This window comes from Carcharodon carcharias, chromosome 12 (genome assembly GCF_017639515.1).
Source record: "Carcharodon carcharias isolate sCarCar2 chromosome 12, sCarCar2.pri, whole genome shotgun sequence".
In the NCBI taxonomy this organism is placed as follows: Eukaryota; Metazoa; Chordata; class Chondrichthyes; order Lamniformes; family Lamnidae; genus Carcharodon; species Carcharodon carcharias.
In genome coordinates, this window is record NC_054478.1 from 65,998,767 (window position 1) to 66,015,482 (window position 16,716).

Here is a 16,716-nt window from a genome sequence, read left to right on the forward strand (position 1 = left end):
TAACTACCACTATTTGTGGATTATCTGCCACGCCCCACCCCATCTTAATGTGACATGGGTTGGTGTGGTGCACTCGAGACTTGCAATTCTTGAGGAATGGGAGTTGAAACTGCCCAAGTCAAATTTTCAGTGGGGATTGCTGAATATTTTAAATATAGAAAAGTGATTTGGGTAGGTGGCCTTTGGTGCTTACTTGTTGCTGTTTACTCATTTTATCTGTTTTGTCAATGCTTTTGTCAATGCTTTTGGTTGGGCTTTATTAATAGGTTATTTGAGCAAATTGATATAATTAAAGTAAACCAGTGCAATTAGCTGAACCTGTTAAGTGCTTGAGCCATGAATATGCACATATATACAGAACCTGGTTTATCATCAGTGGCACATGGCAAAATACAGCTTTGTTTCCAGCTTGCATGTAACACTGGCAGTTTTATAAATTCATTATATCTGGTTGTATTTAAGCTTTTCAAATTTGGATCCCGGATTCACAAATGCATCAGATTTTAATTTATTGTTTTTACCTATATATTGAGCTTGGCATTTGTGTATTACAATATGTTCCAGATGATGCAATTTGCTATGGATGCTAAATAGTTTGTTTCTAAAAAGAGGAAGAAAACAAGTGATTTAATTGTGAGTTATTCTGACTTGGAATTTGAAATTTACAAACAATTTGCTAACTTCTAGTTGGCCCCAGCAGTTCAAAAGCCTTTATTATTACCTGCATTCTCATAGGGTGTAACTGAGCAGTAGCTTTCAAGAGACTTGAATATTTCTAACTAAACAGTACAGCTGTTCTTTGGATCTGAGGCTGCTCATGAGATCTGCTAGCGCCAATAAACATCTTTTTGCAATGAGACTAGTGCTACCTTTTGAATAGCTGATGCTGTCTTTTGGAATTTAAGCCAGTAGCTCCTATGGTAATACCTTGGCATTGGCAAGAATCAACTGGGGCTTGGGGGGCTTGGATGTTAATATTTACATAGGATTTTCTCACATAGCAATTTGGAAAATACCGGTTTGAGGTTCTTTAATTTCTCAAACAAGAAAGTTGGAGTGAACAATGTGTTAAGTTAAGGCTTTTTTTTGTTGAAGCCTTTAGTTGACTTGGCCATTGTGTTTCTAAATTTATGTGCATCCAGGGAAAAAAAAGTTTTACATAGGCTTTAAGTAAGTGATTCCTTTGTGTCCAGAAATATCATAAATGTTCAAGGTTTCTGAAAAAACAGCTTGTATACTTGATATGAAAGTAGAGCATAGCATGGGAATACCACAGAAAGAATTGTGTAGCGTGGCATTCAGAAAGTGAGAAGCATAATGGAAAGCAGCAAAAAAGGCAAGAAATGAATATTTGAGAAGGAAAGGCAAAATGATAGTTACGCTGATTTATTAGATTTTTTAGATGCACAAGTTAAAACACCGAGAGAAATCTGGTAACCTTTTCATTATTTCTATGATTGTCGTGTACAGAGTGCAACTGAACACAGTGCTGTTAGCGCTTTTGGCCATGGGAACAAGACAGTAGATCAGTACAACCCAGCAATTTGATGACCTCAAATGAAATGTGCTAGTCAATTAGGATTTAGATATTTTCCTTTTAGGTGCAGGAACTGTTAATTCTGGCAGTAATAATCAGTTGTATCATCAAAGGTTTGCTCTGCTGGGACTTCCAGTCCAGTTTCTAAAGCTGTCTGTGTCCTACAGCTTGTTGTTTTCAGTTGGATTCTGGGAGATCAGCACTGTAAATAACTCCCCATGTTCATAAATTACTGAACCTGATTCTCAAACACTTTTTATAAGTATCATTTTTCCACCTGAATAATGTATCTTGTCTGTATGCTAAAAGTTGGCCCATGGGTGCTTGTCTCATAGGATTCAACCTGAATGAGTTGCTGCACAAAAGCAGCTTTTGTTTATCTACTCCCTTTCAATTAACCTTTTTACTTGTGTCTGTGGGTCATATGCGCTGAAGAAGTTTGTTAATCCTAAAACTTATATGGATACTATGTTCCTAACATGAGTTGGCATAATGAATGAAGTTTGGAAGGTGATTAAATAGCACAATTCAAACCTGACACAAATTTGTGTTATGTAAGTTCAATTGGATCTCATTGATTTTGCATGATTTCTGAAGCACTGAGATAAAAATGAATTTTAAATACTTGATTCTCACTTATTTAAAACTCTAAGTTTTGTTCTGGTTGAAAGGGTTGGCCATGTTTGAAACTTCCATTGATTTTTTAAGTAATCACTGCTTAGTACTCTGCAATTGTGTAACAAACATGGAAGTCTAAATGTTTGGCTTAAACATATTATGGAGCACTTAAATATTCTACTAATGTTGCTCTCACTCCAGGTCTTGGAGTAGAAGACTAACCACCTTAAAATAAGTCAAAGTGAGCTTCTCTGTCGTTGAGACATTAGTTGAAGTATGTTTTGAAATCCACAGTTGGGTGTTCTAATGATGATGAGAATATTTGTCAGGAAGTTGTGTTTCCATATTGGTTGTGGAAATGACTAGGTGGTGCTGGCATGAAAGCATACAAATGTTCAAGCAACAAGCGTCCAACACCTGAAAGTTGTTTTGATATTTGTTAGCTAAAATGGCTCCATGTGCTCCTGACATACACCCACCAATGTTTGTATTAAGGAGGATACAGAAGGATTGTGGTGTTGCCGGAGGCATGAGGATAAAGGTTAAGCCATTGATGCATTTGAGTTCATTGGAAAATGGCCAGGATCATTGGGGAAATCTGGTCAGTGGGTAAGCAGATAGGTTGGCAACCCTGAAGCATCACTGGTGGCAGCACCATTTAACTGCACAGTACCCCAATGCCCATTTGTACTGGATTTAACTTCTGTTATAATGCATTCAGTTTAGCAGTTGAATTGGGTAGTTCAATTACTATAGCAAGTTGCAGACCTCAGTTCCTGTTGATGGAAGGTTCTCCTGCCTGCACATCAGTATGTGTTCTTTGGTATTGTTAAAGGCTAACAGATGCATCTGGTTTTTAAGGGAAGATGGGAAGAAGACCACTCTTGAAGTACAACATGGCTTCGTTCTTCGGGCCCACCTTCAAGAATATCTCCTGAACTATAAGGGCACTCTATTGGAACTGAGTCATCACTTCTACAAAAACGACTGTCCTTATACAATCTTTTTTCTTTTCCATCCATTCAGTATAAAGTTTGGAATTCTTGTATGTGACTAAGAGAGATCCTCAGAAGTAGTTCTGGGATAAATGCTGCAGTGTATATTTTAAAGTTTTGCATCTTGCCAAAAATCTATATTTTACAATTTATCTTTGCTTGATGGACATAATTTTGTTTTTATTCAGTCATGGTATATGGATGTCACTGGCAAGGCCAGCATTTATTGCCTATAACTGTTTGTCCTTGGGAAAGTGATGGTGAGCTGCCGCTTTCAACCACTGTAGTTTATGTGTTGAAAGTTACTTCGTCATAGTGGTTTGGTATGGAGTGGTTTGCTAGCCCATTTCAGAGGACAGTTAAGAGTCAAAAACGTTGCTGTGGGACTGGAGCCACATGTAGGCCAACCCAGGTAAAGGTGGCAGATTTCCTTCCCTAAAGGACATTTGTCAACCAGATAGGTTTTTTTACTTGGCCACCATTATTGATGCTAGCTTTTTTTTTTGAGATTTATTTAATTGACTGAATTTAAATGTCCTAGCTGTCATAATGGAATTTGAACTTTTGTCTCAAGATGATTAGTCCAGGCCTCTTGATTACTGTCCAGTAAAATATTCGTTATGCTAGCATCCCAATGAATATTTTAGCTGTGACTTCTGAAATTAAACACACACAATGCTTTAAATGTACGGGAGAGCGTCTTTAAGAAAGAGACAAATTGTTGCTCACTTTGTATAAATGCAAAAATATTTTTCCACAATCAGAACATCTATTCTGTTCATCAAGAAATGTTTTCCTTCATAGGCAGTAGACCTTGAAAAATACTGGACAAACTATTTAATTTTCTAAAGATTCCCTTGTTTTCCCTATTTAGATCTGTGGTAAATCTCAGCAATGAACCAACAATTGTGTAAGTGTAAACAAGAAACATGCCTGGTCAATTTCAATTAATATGACAGTTACAGTAAGTTTTCAAGCAGTTTTACACAATACCATACTAATGAGCCACACTAACATTGCCTTCATCACGAATAGTTTGAGCAAACTGACGATTCTAGAAAATATGTTTTGGCTTTAGAAGCTTGCCTGGTACAATGCGTCATTTTTGTTTTTCTATAATCTGTGGAAAAATGAGTTTTCTTAAAGCTTTCTCAGTTTTGTAGGAAGTACGGAGCAAAAACTTTCAATATGGTTTAAGGTTAAAATACTGTGGATGCTGGATATTGAAACTAAGAGCAAAAAATGCTGAAAAAACTCAGCAAGCCTGGTGTTATCTCTGGGGAAAGAAACAGTTGATACTTTGGGTCTGTGTCCTTTCATTTTATCACTATAACTGGGGTGTTATTGGGGCCCTTGGCTGTTGGAAAAAGGCTGCAGAACTGAAACATTAACTCTGTTTCTCTCTACAAAGATGCTGCCAGGCCTGCTGAGCAGTTCTAAAGATTTAAGTAAATTTATCAGTTTTCATGCGGAATGGGCGTGTAAGGAGGGAAAAGAGGTAAAATTTTCTTGTATTCGTTCATGAGGTGTGGGCATCGCTGGCTAGGCCAGCATTTATTGCCCACCCCTAATTGCTCTTGAGAAGGTGGTGGTGAGCTGCCTTCTTGAACTGCTACAGTCCCTATCATGTAGGTACACCTATAGTACTGTTAGGAAGGGAGTTCCAGGATTTTGACCTAGCGATAGTGAAGGAACAGTGATATATTTCCAAGTCAGAATGGGGAGTGGCTTGCAGGGGAACTTCCAGGTGATGGTGTCCCCATATGTCTGCTGCCCTTGCCTTTCTAGATGGTAGCGATCGTGGGTTTGGAGGTGCTGTCTAAGGCGCCTTGGTGAGTTTCTGCAGTGCATCTTGTAGATGGTACACATGGCTGCCACAGTGCATTGGTGGTGGAGGGAGTGAATATTTGCAGATGGGGTGCCAATCAAGTGGGCTGCTTTGTCCTGGACATGTCCAGTTTCTTGAGAGTTGTGGAAGCTGTACTCATCCAGGCAAATGGGGAGAATTCCATCACACTCCTGACTTGTGCCTTGGAGATGGTGGATAGGCTTTGGGGAGTTAAGATGTGAGTTACTTGCTGCAGGGGTCCTAACCTCTGAGCTGCTCTTGTAGCCACAGTATTCATTTGGCTAGTATAGTTCAGTTTCTGGTCATTGGTAACCCCCCTAGATGTTGATCCATCCAGGATGGAAATCCAATTCATGGTTTTAACTGTTTCTTTAGGACATGAACTTGCAATAGATATACCATTTAAATTAATTCAGACATTTGCTAAACTTGGGAATGCGTGTTCAAAATTTCTATTTTACATTTAGATGTTCAAGTGCTGTATAAACTTGAACAAAAGAAGTGGGTTTTGTTTGCTTACGTGGTAGGTTTCATGTTGGTCCACATTTGGAGTGATTTTGCAATGTAAGCATTGCTTGCATCTGATGTCATTAACCTGGATTAAAAGCCAGAAGTTCTTGATGAGTCAAATGGTCTAATCTTTTCATATCTGTTATGGTGGTAACATTCAAATTCCTTGTCTCTGTGGCTTATTTTGGGCCATTTAATAGATGTGGTCATATTTAATGGGTGTGATCATACGTGTACAGCTTTTTAAAATCTGGGTATTGCAGAAGAAATTTTTAGATTTCCATTTATAATTGCAATTGGGAATTGAATCAACCTTGAAATTGAATTTCTATTTGCTACTTTAAATGCTATGTGCTTGACATTTAGGAGACTTCTTATGTTTATGCCTACAACTATAACAAAAAATAATTTTCTGCCCTTGCATACTGAAATAAAAATCAATGGTGCCAAAAATGCAATTGCTGCCAGCCTCTCCTAATATTCCAGTGGTGTGACAATTTTGCACTCACTTATTGCTATAATGGCTCTATAATGTAAAGAACTGGGTGGTGTGTTGGGTGGAATGAAGTATAAAAAACTGCACAGCATGTATATACACACATTTTACTGTGCTGGTAATCAAAACTAAACTGCTGGAAGGATTTATAGGCAGGAATAAACAAATTAAAATTCAGGGCAAGGGTTTTTTTGGAACCCTTACTATTTGGTTTGAGTGTTTTCAATATTTCCATTTTGTGGAAGAAAGTGATGGCATATCAGACAATGCAAATTTATTTTGTGGGCATCAAGTGCCAGTTTCCTTTTAAATTACATGACTGCTGTGATTTTGCACAGTGATTCCAGACCTCACTTGTGCTCCTCATGCCAGATGCCTATCGTTAGTTTGCTGTGGGGAAGGGGGCTGCTGAGTTCATACAAATCACTGCAGCACCAATTGGGTGAGTGACAGTTATGGGAGTAGCATGGCTCAGATTATTTTACATGGTTGGATCAGAGAATAATTGCAATTATGCAGCTATGGTTATAAAACTATGGAGGAAGATGAATGAAATCAACTAAATTCGAGAGCTCAAAGAGTAGTCCGGGGAAAGTTTGTAGTCCAATTAAAAGTTCAGTTGAAACACATCACGTGGCTACATAAAGTTGAAATGATAGATTTGACATTGAACTAGTCCAAGATATTTAATGATAAACTAATAAATAATCTGTTTTGTTGTAAGTAATGCTTTACAGGTTCTAGTTAATGGGCATTTATAAATTCATTTATCTTTTAATACTAAGAGCTACAAAAACATATTTTTGTTGGTTTCCTGCTTGAATTTCTGAATTTTATTCCAGTCAGGCTTGTGCCAAAAAATATTATTTTAATTGTGCAGCCTATTTAACAACCTACTCCACCTGAGTCTAAAATACCAGAGCAGTTTTTGTGTTCATTCAGAGAATTTGTCATAAACATTGATGTAAGAGGAAAAGTTGCAGGTTTCAGGGTATTGTTATATAAGAGAGTGTAAAGTATCAGTTGGACACTTTCTACGAAATGGGGTGTTTCAACTTTCAAGAATTATCCTTCCTGATTGCTTTTTTTTACATTTTGCGCTTTGTTTCTAGATGGCAAATCTTTATGGACAACAGTACTAGTGTGGGCAACATGGCTGTCGGTAATCGAGAACTAGTTTAATCCAGTTTTGCCTTATACATGAATGGCCACAAGAGGGTGCTATTACACTCCTCCCTCAATAAGTTACAATATGCTTGCATTCCACATAAGCTTGATACATTTCTTGTTTTTATTTATTTACAAATGAAAGTTAACTACTGCTTTCCTATTTCTAGGAGGATACCTCCTTTCTAATCCAAACTTTCAGAATTTGGGGAAGGGCCTTGACCCATCTTGGCTTAAGTCTGAGGAGAGGCTGATTTTGACCTTGACCTTCAATTGAATTTTCTACTTCATCAGTCATGTCTGTGTGACTGACTTGGATCTGCACTGATTTCTGGTATGACTTGTGTTGGAGTAACTATTGGTACTTGTGTCCAAACTATCTGATTCATCAGACTCATTTGATTCTTCTCAACTTGTCTCATTTTTGGGAACCTCTGAAGGTACAACATGATTTATGTGTACAAACCTAACCTTTCCACGAGCAAATGCCTGACCAAATATGTGTATGGACCAAATATTTTCACTTCCTGAGAATAACTGCAACCACTTATGATCATGATTCTTCACTCTAACCTTCTGGTTCAACTTCAGGCTTTTTTCCCTCACTCTACCCCTATAATTATTCTCTTTCTGTTTGGATTGTTTCTCTTCTACTGACTCTGCTAAATGTGGCTTTAGCAATGAAAAACTTATTCTGAGCTGTCTTCGAAGAAACAATTCAGCTGGCGTAGTGCTGTTAGTAGTGTGAAGTGTGTTACAATAAATAAACTTTACCAGGCTGTCATCCAACAAAAACTGACTTTTCTTCAAATTTGCACCTAGCGTTTGTTTAACAAGAGCATATTTAACAATTTGCATTGTGTGCTCTTTGCTGCTCCATTGGAAGCAGGATGATATGGTGGAACTCTCGTGTGTTTTATCCCATTCATTCTCATCAATTGTGCAAACTCTTGAACAAAACTGCAGGCCATTGTTAAACACAGTTTCCTCTGGAAACCCACAAGCAGCAAACAAACTATGCAAAGATTCATCGGAAACGCACTTTGAATGGCTATAACTGTTGCCCTTCAAATTCTGCAAAATCTGTGCAACCTGTGCCACACTCTAGTTGGCTATTTCCATGGTTGCAAAGGTACTTATGGCAGCTTCTTTCCATTCTCCATTCAAAATTCTTGGACCATGGTGCCCTGCAAATTTCTATTGGACATCCTTGTGCTTCTGATTGCATGGATCTCAACTGACCCCTCTTTGACCTGCTGTCTTTCAACAGCCTTATGAAGCGATTGCCATTTTCTCCAGTTACCTTACTGTGACATGCCTTAGCAAGATGACCCACCTTCTCGCAGCTGTAGTACTCTACCTTCCCAAATGGACAACTCTGTACCTAATGTTGGCCTGAGCACTGGTAACAGGACATTGTTGTACCATTGCTACTACCAACTGCTGTCTTGGGGCCTCCTTACTCATCTGCAGCTTATTTAATTCAGACACCTTTTGGTTGTTAACTCTAACTTCTCTCGAGCCAAGTTCCGCCATGCCCATGGACAATGCTGTTTGGCAAACTATTTGAAAAGTCAACCTTGGCAATGCCCAGAAGGAAAAAAACAGTTTGGACCAGTGCTCTTATTTCCCAGTTTTACTGGTGTTCCATGTTAAAGTGTACAAGACCATACGGACCAGTATTTTTTCTTCCCAATTTTTACTGTTCTTTTCCTTCTGGGTGACATTAACTTACAGCCAATGCACTCACTTTTTAAAAAACGAACAAATCTGTCCTGCATCGTGTTGTCTTGAAACTCTCCAAAATACAATGAATGAGCAGCTTTTTCAAGGCTATGATCAAGTCTCCAATGTCCTTAATGGACAACTGATTCCTAGTTCCAAAATGATAGCTTTCTGTAATCTCCAAAAGTTTAGGGTTGTTGTGCCGCTCAAATTAATCAAAATGTCCGACAACGGCATTTCTTGGCTTTATTGGGACCTTCAGTGTCTCATACACCTCTGGGCCTGCTTCAGTCAATAATGTCATCCTTTTTCTTTCCAACACTGGTTGATAGACCATAAGACATAGGAGCAGAAGTAAGCATCATGGCTGATCTGATAATCCTCAACTCCACTTTCCTGCCTTTTTCCCATAAAGCTTGATTTCCTTACTGATTAAAAGTCTGTCTGTCTCATCCTTGAACAAACTTAACGACCCAGCCCTTACAGCCCTCTGCAGTAAAGAATTCCACAGATTCATCACCCACTGAGAGAAGAAATTCCTCCTCATCTCTGTCTTAAGTGGGCGACTGAGCCCTTACTCTGAGATTAAGCCCTCTGGCCCTAGAAGGGGAAACAACCTCTCGGCATCCACCCTGTCAAGCCACCTAAGAATCTTACATGTTTCAATAAGGTTGCCTCTCATTCTTCTAAACTCCAATGAGTACAGGCCCAACCTACTCAACCTCTCCTCATAAGAAAATCCCTCCAGATCTGGGATCAACCTAGTGAACTTGCTCTGGACTGCCTCCAATGCCAGGATATCTTTCCTTAGATGAGGGGACCAAAACTGTTCACAGTATTCTATGTGTGGTCTAACTAGTGCCTTGTATAGTTTTAGTAAAACTTCCCTATTTTTATACTCCATTCCCTTTGAAATAAAGGCCAACATTCCATTTGCCTTCCCTATTACTCTGCTGAACTTGTATGTTAACTTTTTGGAATTCATGCATGAGGTCTCCCAAATTCCTCCATATTGCAGCTTTTCTTCTCTTCTCCACCCCCCTCCCCCCAGTCCACCACTTGAACTGCTCCCTGTACCAAGGTGCTATGGTCAGTTTGCTCACCCTTCCTGCAGTCCCCGCTCTCATCCGCAATGCTTGCAAGAACCTTGTAACTGTTGGACAGTTGCAGGGGCCAAGTCTCCTCTAACACTACCCCCTGGGCCCCCATACCTGCTTCACCTGCAGTCACACCCTCCTGATCATAGACCAAATTTGAATTACCTAACTTAGGGGTGTGACCGCTTCCTGGGGCAAAGTATCCGGGTAACTTTCCCCCTTCCTGATGTTGCGCAATGTCTGCAGCTCAGACTCCAGCTCCTTACCTCGGATCTGAAGTTCCTTGAGCTGCAAACGTCTACTGCAGATGTGTTGACTCTGGATCACCTTGGTGTCCAGCAGCCCCTATATGCTGCAGCAGCAACACGTCACCCATCCTGCCATCATTATTATATTTTAGCTGGATAGCTGGATTATCAGCATCTTCATGAATATTGTTAGCAATGAGAAATATTGCTAGCCGCTCCATGTATACACCAAAAGACTCTTGGTCACATCAGTACCCCCTCAGTTGCCTGACAATTCCTGTAGCTGCAGCCATCTTGGTCAGACCATCCACGTATACAACACACAGTTTTTAGACCAGATTTTAAGCCTGTTTCTCAACAAAGAAAACTTGGGTTCCTGAGTCGGTTAGCTCCAATCTAAATGGTTTCAGTTAGGGTATCATTGATCGCATCCTCACAGCCAAATTTGTCATACCTTTACAGACAAAAATCACTTGTGTGGACAAAATGGTCGTCAGTAAATGAAAACTAGTTTAATTCAGTTTGCCTTGTATATGTAATTACATGGATGGCCACAAGAGGGCACAACTACACTCGAGTACTGCTATTTTTTTTCCTGTATGATTTTGAAAAGGCTGAAATATATGGAGGTATCCAACTGAAATGTAAAGTGTACAGTGGCGCAGTATTTGAAATCAAAAGTAATTTATCTGATGGGATTTATTGTGGAATGGTGTTCATATATGGATTTGGTTCATGTAGCTTCAAATGCCATATCGTAGCAAACCTTTAAATGCTGAAAAGTTCAATAATGAGTCAAGATTTCTTTGGAAGGAAGGGACATGCCCTTGACCTTCGAAAATGTACATTTTGCACCATAAGAGCTCGCTTTCCCCTTCTAAACTCACCACTGATCATCCAAAATTACACTTGTGTGGACATCAGCTTTTTACTGGTAGGGAATATGCTACTGAGGAACTGTACTCTTTTGATGCCACCATTTTCCTGAACTTAATTAAAATGTATTTTTTGATAGCAATGTGATAGAAAACAATGTAGAAATCTGTAGTAACTGAGGTGGAGATCTTATGCATTCTCTAAATTTACTTTTTTTGCACTTATTTTTGGTAATGTTTGATTCTCTTTTCAGATATGGAGTCTGGGGAGTGGTTGGCATCTACTTCCTCTGCCCCATCTTCTACATCTTCAGCATCCTGTACAGCTACAGCATCAGCTGCTTCTAAAGGCAGCCTTTCCACAGGAGCTGCAGGGTTTGGCTCCACATTGTCGACCTGTGGTAAGGACAGTGCTTTGCTTTTAGAACTCTCTGTCACATTAAGCTAATTGGTGAAACATAGACTAACAGTGAAACCTGTAAATTAGGGGCACATGAGAGCTTTGCATCAGATGTCCTTTATTTGCACAGCTTTCATTTCCAAAGTGGTCATTGTATATGCAGTATACTGGATGAAACAAAGAACATAAGATTGGCTATACCTCCTGAAACATTCCTTTCTTTTACTCCCGTCTAGAACCATGCCTACTTCCAGCGGGATTTTATGTTCATTGAGTTTCTCAGTTTAATGCTGCCCTGGGACCCTTTTCCATTGAGGGCAAGGTAACCTGATCCTGGGATCTGCTACAGTGCAAAACAGCTGTTGTAGGGCAAGCATCTGGATGATTCCAGCCAAATTAGGCAGAAGGGAGAGGGGGGAATTACTGTTCTGCACCCTCCTTCCATGTGCTGCAGCTGCTTATGTTTCAAGTGCTATTGAGTGGGTCGAGGGCCATCAGTACTTGACATGCTGGTGGAATGAGATGTGATCTTCGAATTGGAGCGTTACTCTTTCCCCACTTTTCCTCAGCTTGTTTTAGGTTAGTTTTTGAAGGCTTGACCCGTCCCCATTGATTGAAGTCTGACCTGAGCTTTCCCCTTGTGTGACCTCTGCTTTGCGCAGTTTTAAATTAGAAATACCTGATGATATTTGACAGAATGGATACAATTGATTTCATTGTCTGAAGTTGAAATCCTCCACAGGTTGACAGACTGAAGTTTAAAGGGCTGCCTAGTTAGAATTGCCAGCTCTTGATGCATTTACCTTTTATAAAGTTGAGTTAGCCCTGTATTTGACTATTTTTGCTCATGGTTACTTATACACCAGCAGCTGTTGTATGCCAAGAACCAGGACGTCACGCACGAGCAGACAGAGGGGAAAGCAAGAAATTACAGCACAGCAGGAGGCCTTCAGTCCCTGCTGCTGGCCCTCTTCCCTGTAATCCCCAGGTCCATATATATATTTTTCCTTTTAAGATATTTATCTCTTTTAGATATCTGTCTCTGTATAAATTGACAATTGTGGTGAAGGATCCCATGGTCTCAGTTTGACAATCTTCCTCCATCTTCAAGCTTCGTTCTGCTATTCTACTGGCTACCCCTCAAAGCTGTTGACACCATGTTGTTGCTGTTCCTTGTTCTGCAAAGAATGCTGGTGCCATCCTCTTCCCCACCCCTTCCTTTAAACCTTAATGCCCCATTCCCCTTCTTTTCCTCAGAATCTTTTGCTTTCCGCAGAACCCTTCACTTCCCTTTCTCCTTCACTCCCCATAACCCATTTCCCAGCCTCCATCTGTTCGCTAGCCTCCATTGCTCTCATGTTCCAATTTTATAACCAGTCTCTGAATACAGAGCCCCCTTGAGCTGTTGAGACGTTCCCTACCCTAGACCCCCTTCTGAATATTGACACCAATGATTTCCAAATCACGAGCTGCCTCTTAACTGCATTCCATATGGTTGCAGTGCTCTGCGGTGGTGGTTAGATGATGTTACCTGGTAGGCATACTGTAGTCAGGGATTTAATGCCATGAAGACCACATAAATCTCCACAAAAGATATCATTATCTCGCAGGCTAGTAGAGGCAGTGTCCTGGAGACCGATGCCCCATTTCACAGGGGTACTGGTCATTCTGATGCAGTTCCCAGCATTTGTGAAGTTTCGTGTTAAGCATCCAATGTGGTAGAGAAACCCCTCTATCCCTGAAACAAAAGCCATTTTTTCACCCGTTGCTGTCTTGTACCGAGCTACATAACCGGTGTTTTAAATTTCAAAGAAACCTAGTGCATTGAGGACTGTCTGCAGTTTGCAATTTGCAGTTTTGAGATTCAGTGAGTTGTTAATCATATGTGTTATTTGGGACAGCCAATAAGTGAATGTTTTTATTTACATTTGTCTGATTTTAGGAGTGTTATCCCAGAATAGCACAAAGTGGTCATTTGGCCCACTGATCTATGCTGATGTTTATGCTCTATAAGAGCCTCCTCCCACCCTACTTTACCAAACTTTATTTGCATAATTTCTATTCCTTTCTTCCCTTGTGTACAGATCTACATACCTTAAAGGCATTTAGACTGTTTGCCTCAACTATATCAAGCGATAGCAAGTTTACTGATAGTTGTACCTGCTGAGTTCTGATATTAACCATGCGAATCAAGTTCCCTCGGTGCCTCTATATCCTTTTTGCAATATGAAGACCAGAACTGTGCATACCATATTGATTGATCAGTATTTTTGAGACAGTGACTGATTTCCTGCATGTACATTGCATTCAATAAAGCAAAAAAAACCCCTTAAAATTGGTTTATTTTCATTTTGGTTGAAGTTCATTGAAATTTAAAATAAGTTTTTGAGTTAACTTTGTATAAATCAGTGACCAGTTTTAATTTTTTGATCTCTAATTATTTGGCATTCACATAGATTTAATAATCTATAGGCATTTGTGGAAAAACTGAACTTGAGAGTGACAGGAAATGAAGTTAAACTGTATGAAGTCCCAAAGAAAGGAAAGACCATTTTGATTATTTGTTCGTCATTACCTGTAGAATTCTATACTTAAATGTGCTGTAGAGATGTTAAGATTAACTACTGGAATTTTATCTTAAAGTGCATTTTTTCCCAATATAATTTCTGTGCAAAGAATCCATGCCTACTTCTCCAAAACAATTTTCATAAATCCCTCCGATTTGGTTTCTGTACCATTCATAGCACCAAAGTGGCTCTACATAAGGCAATAAATGAAATTCTGCATGATTGTGATCATGATGCCCTATCCCTCCTTAATATCATTGGCATGGTCGATTACACAATCCTGCTTCAGTGCTTATTCTCTCCCCCACTTCTACAAGCTAATTATTGTTCTTCTGTTATTTGTTCTGGTCCTCTTCAGTATTGACTGACCAACCAGAGGGAGAAGTGATTGTGTAGTGGTGTTGTCGCTGGACTAGTAATCCAGAGAACTAGGGTAATGCTCTGGGGACCTGGGTTCAAATCCCGCCATGGCAGATTTTTATTTTCAATAAAAATCTGAAATTAAAATTCTAATGATGACCATTGCCATCGGGTTCACTAATATTCTTTAGTGACTCCATGTGACTCCAGCAAAGACTTTTAAATGCTCTCCGAAATGGTCCAGCAAGCCACTCAGTTGGATCAAACTGTTACAAAGTCTCAAAAAAGGAGTGAAACCAGACTGACCACCCAGCATTGACTGAGGAAACCACCAGTTTCAAACTCAGCCTTGTTGACCATGCAAAGTCCTCCTGCCAAAATTGGGAGAGCTGTCTCACAGACTAGTCAAGAAACAGCCTGACAGTCATCCTTACAGAATCATATCTTACAGATAATGTCTGAGCCACCACCATCACCTTCCCTAAACAGGCCAGACCCAGCAGTGGGGGCACAGTGGTATATAGTCAGGAGGGAGTTGCCCTGGGAGTCCTCAACATCGACTCTGGATCCCATGAAGTATCATGGCACCAGGTCAAACATCGGCAAGGAAACCTCCTGCTGATTACCATGTACTGCCATCCCTCAGCTGATGATCAGTGCTCCTCCATGTTGAACACCAGTTGCACAGAAATGGGAGACTTCTATGCTCAACACAGAGTGGCTCAGTCACACCACTTTTGACTGAGCTGGCAGAGTCCTAAATGACATAGCTGCTAGACTGGGTCTGCGGCAGATGGTGAGGAAACCAACAAGAGGGGAAAACATACTTGACCTCATCCTCACCAACCTGCCTGCCGCAGATGCATCTGTCCATGACAGTATCAGTAGGAGTGACCACCACACAGTCGTTGTGGAAGTCCTGCCTTCAGATTGAGGATACCCTCATTGTGTTGTGTGGCACTACCACCATGCTAAATGGGATAGATTTTGAACAGATTTAGCAACTCAAGACTGGACGTTCATGAGACGCTCTGGGCCTCAGCAGCAGCAGAATTGTACTCAGAATCTGTAACCTCATGGCCTGGCATATCCCCTGCTCTACCATTACCATCAAGCCATGGGATCGACCCTGGTTCAATGAAGAGTGCAGGAGGGCATGCCAAGAGCAGCATCAGGCAAACCTAAGAATGAGGTGTCAACCTGGTGAAGCTACAACAGGGCTACTTGCATCCAAAACAGCATAAGCAGCCGTGATGGACAGAGCTAAGCGATCCCACAGCCAACGGATCAATTCTAAGCTCTACAGTCCTGCCACATCCAGTCGCAAATGGTGGTGGACAATATCCCTCAATGATGAGGGAACCCAGCACATTGATGCAAAAGTAAGGCATTTGCTACAATCTTCAGCCAGATGTGCCAAATGGATGATCCATTTTGGCCTCCTCTGGAGGTCCCCAGCATCACAGGTGTCCGTCTTTAGCCAATTCAGTTCACTCCACGTGATATCAAGGAACAGCTGAAGGCACTGGATAGTGCAAAGGCTAAGGGCCTGGACAATATTCTGGCAATAGTACTGAAGACTTGTACTCTAGAACCTGCTGCGCCCTAACCAAGCTGTTCCAGTACAGCTACAACACTGGCATCCACCTGGCTATGTGGAAAATTGCCCAGGAATGTCCTGTACTCTAAAAGTAGGACAAATACAACCCAGCCAATTACTGCCCCATCATTCTGTCATCAGAAAAGTAATGGAAGAGGTCATCAACAGTGCTGTCAAGCAGCACTTAGCAATAACCTGTTCACTGACGCCCAGTTTGGGTTCGGCCAAGGCCAGTCAGCTCCTGACCTCATTCAAGCCTTGGTTGAAACGTGGACAAAAGAGCTGAACTCCCAAGGTGAGGTGCGAGTGACTGTCCTTGACATCAAGGCAGCATATGACCGAGTGTAGCATCAAGGAACCTTAGCAAAACTGGAGTCGGTGGGAACCGGGCAGGGGAAAGCTCTCCACTAGTTAGAGTCATATCTAGCACAAAGGAAGATGGTTGTGGTTATTGGAGGTCAGTCATCTCTGCTCCAGGATATCACTGCAGGAGTTCCTCAGGGTAGTGTCCTTGGCTCAACCATCTTCAACAGCTTCATCAATTACGTTCCTTCCATCATAAGGTCAGAAGTAGGGATGTTCACTGATGATTGCACAATGTTCAGCACCATTCACGGTGACTCAGATATTGAAGCAGTCCATGTCCAAATGCAGCAAGACCTGAACAACATC

The 16,716-nt window shown here is 40.7% G+C and overlaps 1 protein-coding gene across 9 annotated transcripts in view; it reads left to right on the top strand.

The window, feature by feature from the left end:
- The window catches only part of baz2ba (bromodomain adjacent to zinc finger domain, 2Ba), a 313,230-nt gene that overhangs the window by 134,260 nt on the left and 162,254 nt on the right, over window positions 1-16,716 (top strand). For all 9 annotated transcript variants that reach the window (XM_041200669.1, XM_041200670.1, XM_041200661.1 and 6 more), the window contains one exon: window positions 11,372-11,518. In XM_041200669.1, coding sequence (XP_041056603.1) covers window positions 11,374-11,518 — 145 coding nt within the window. In that variant the 5' untranslated portion in view covers window positions 11,372-11,373. The remainder of the gene's footprint in view (window positions 1-11,371; window positions 11,519-16,716) is intronic.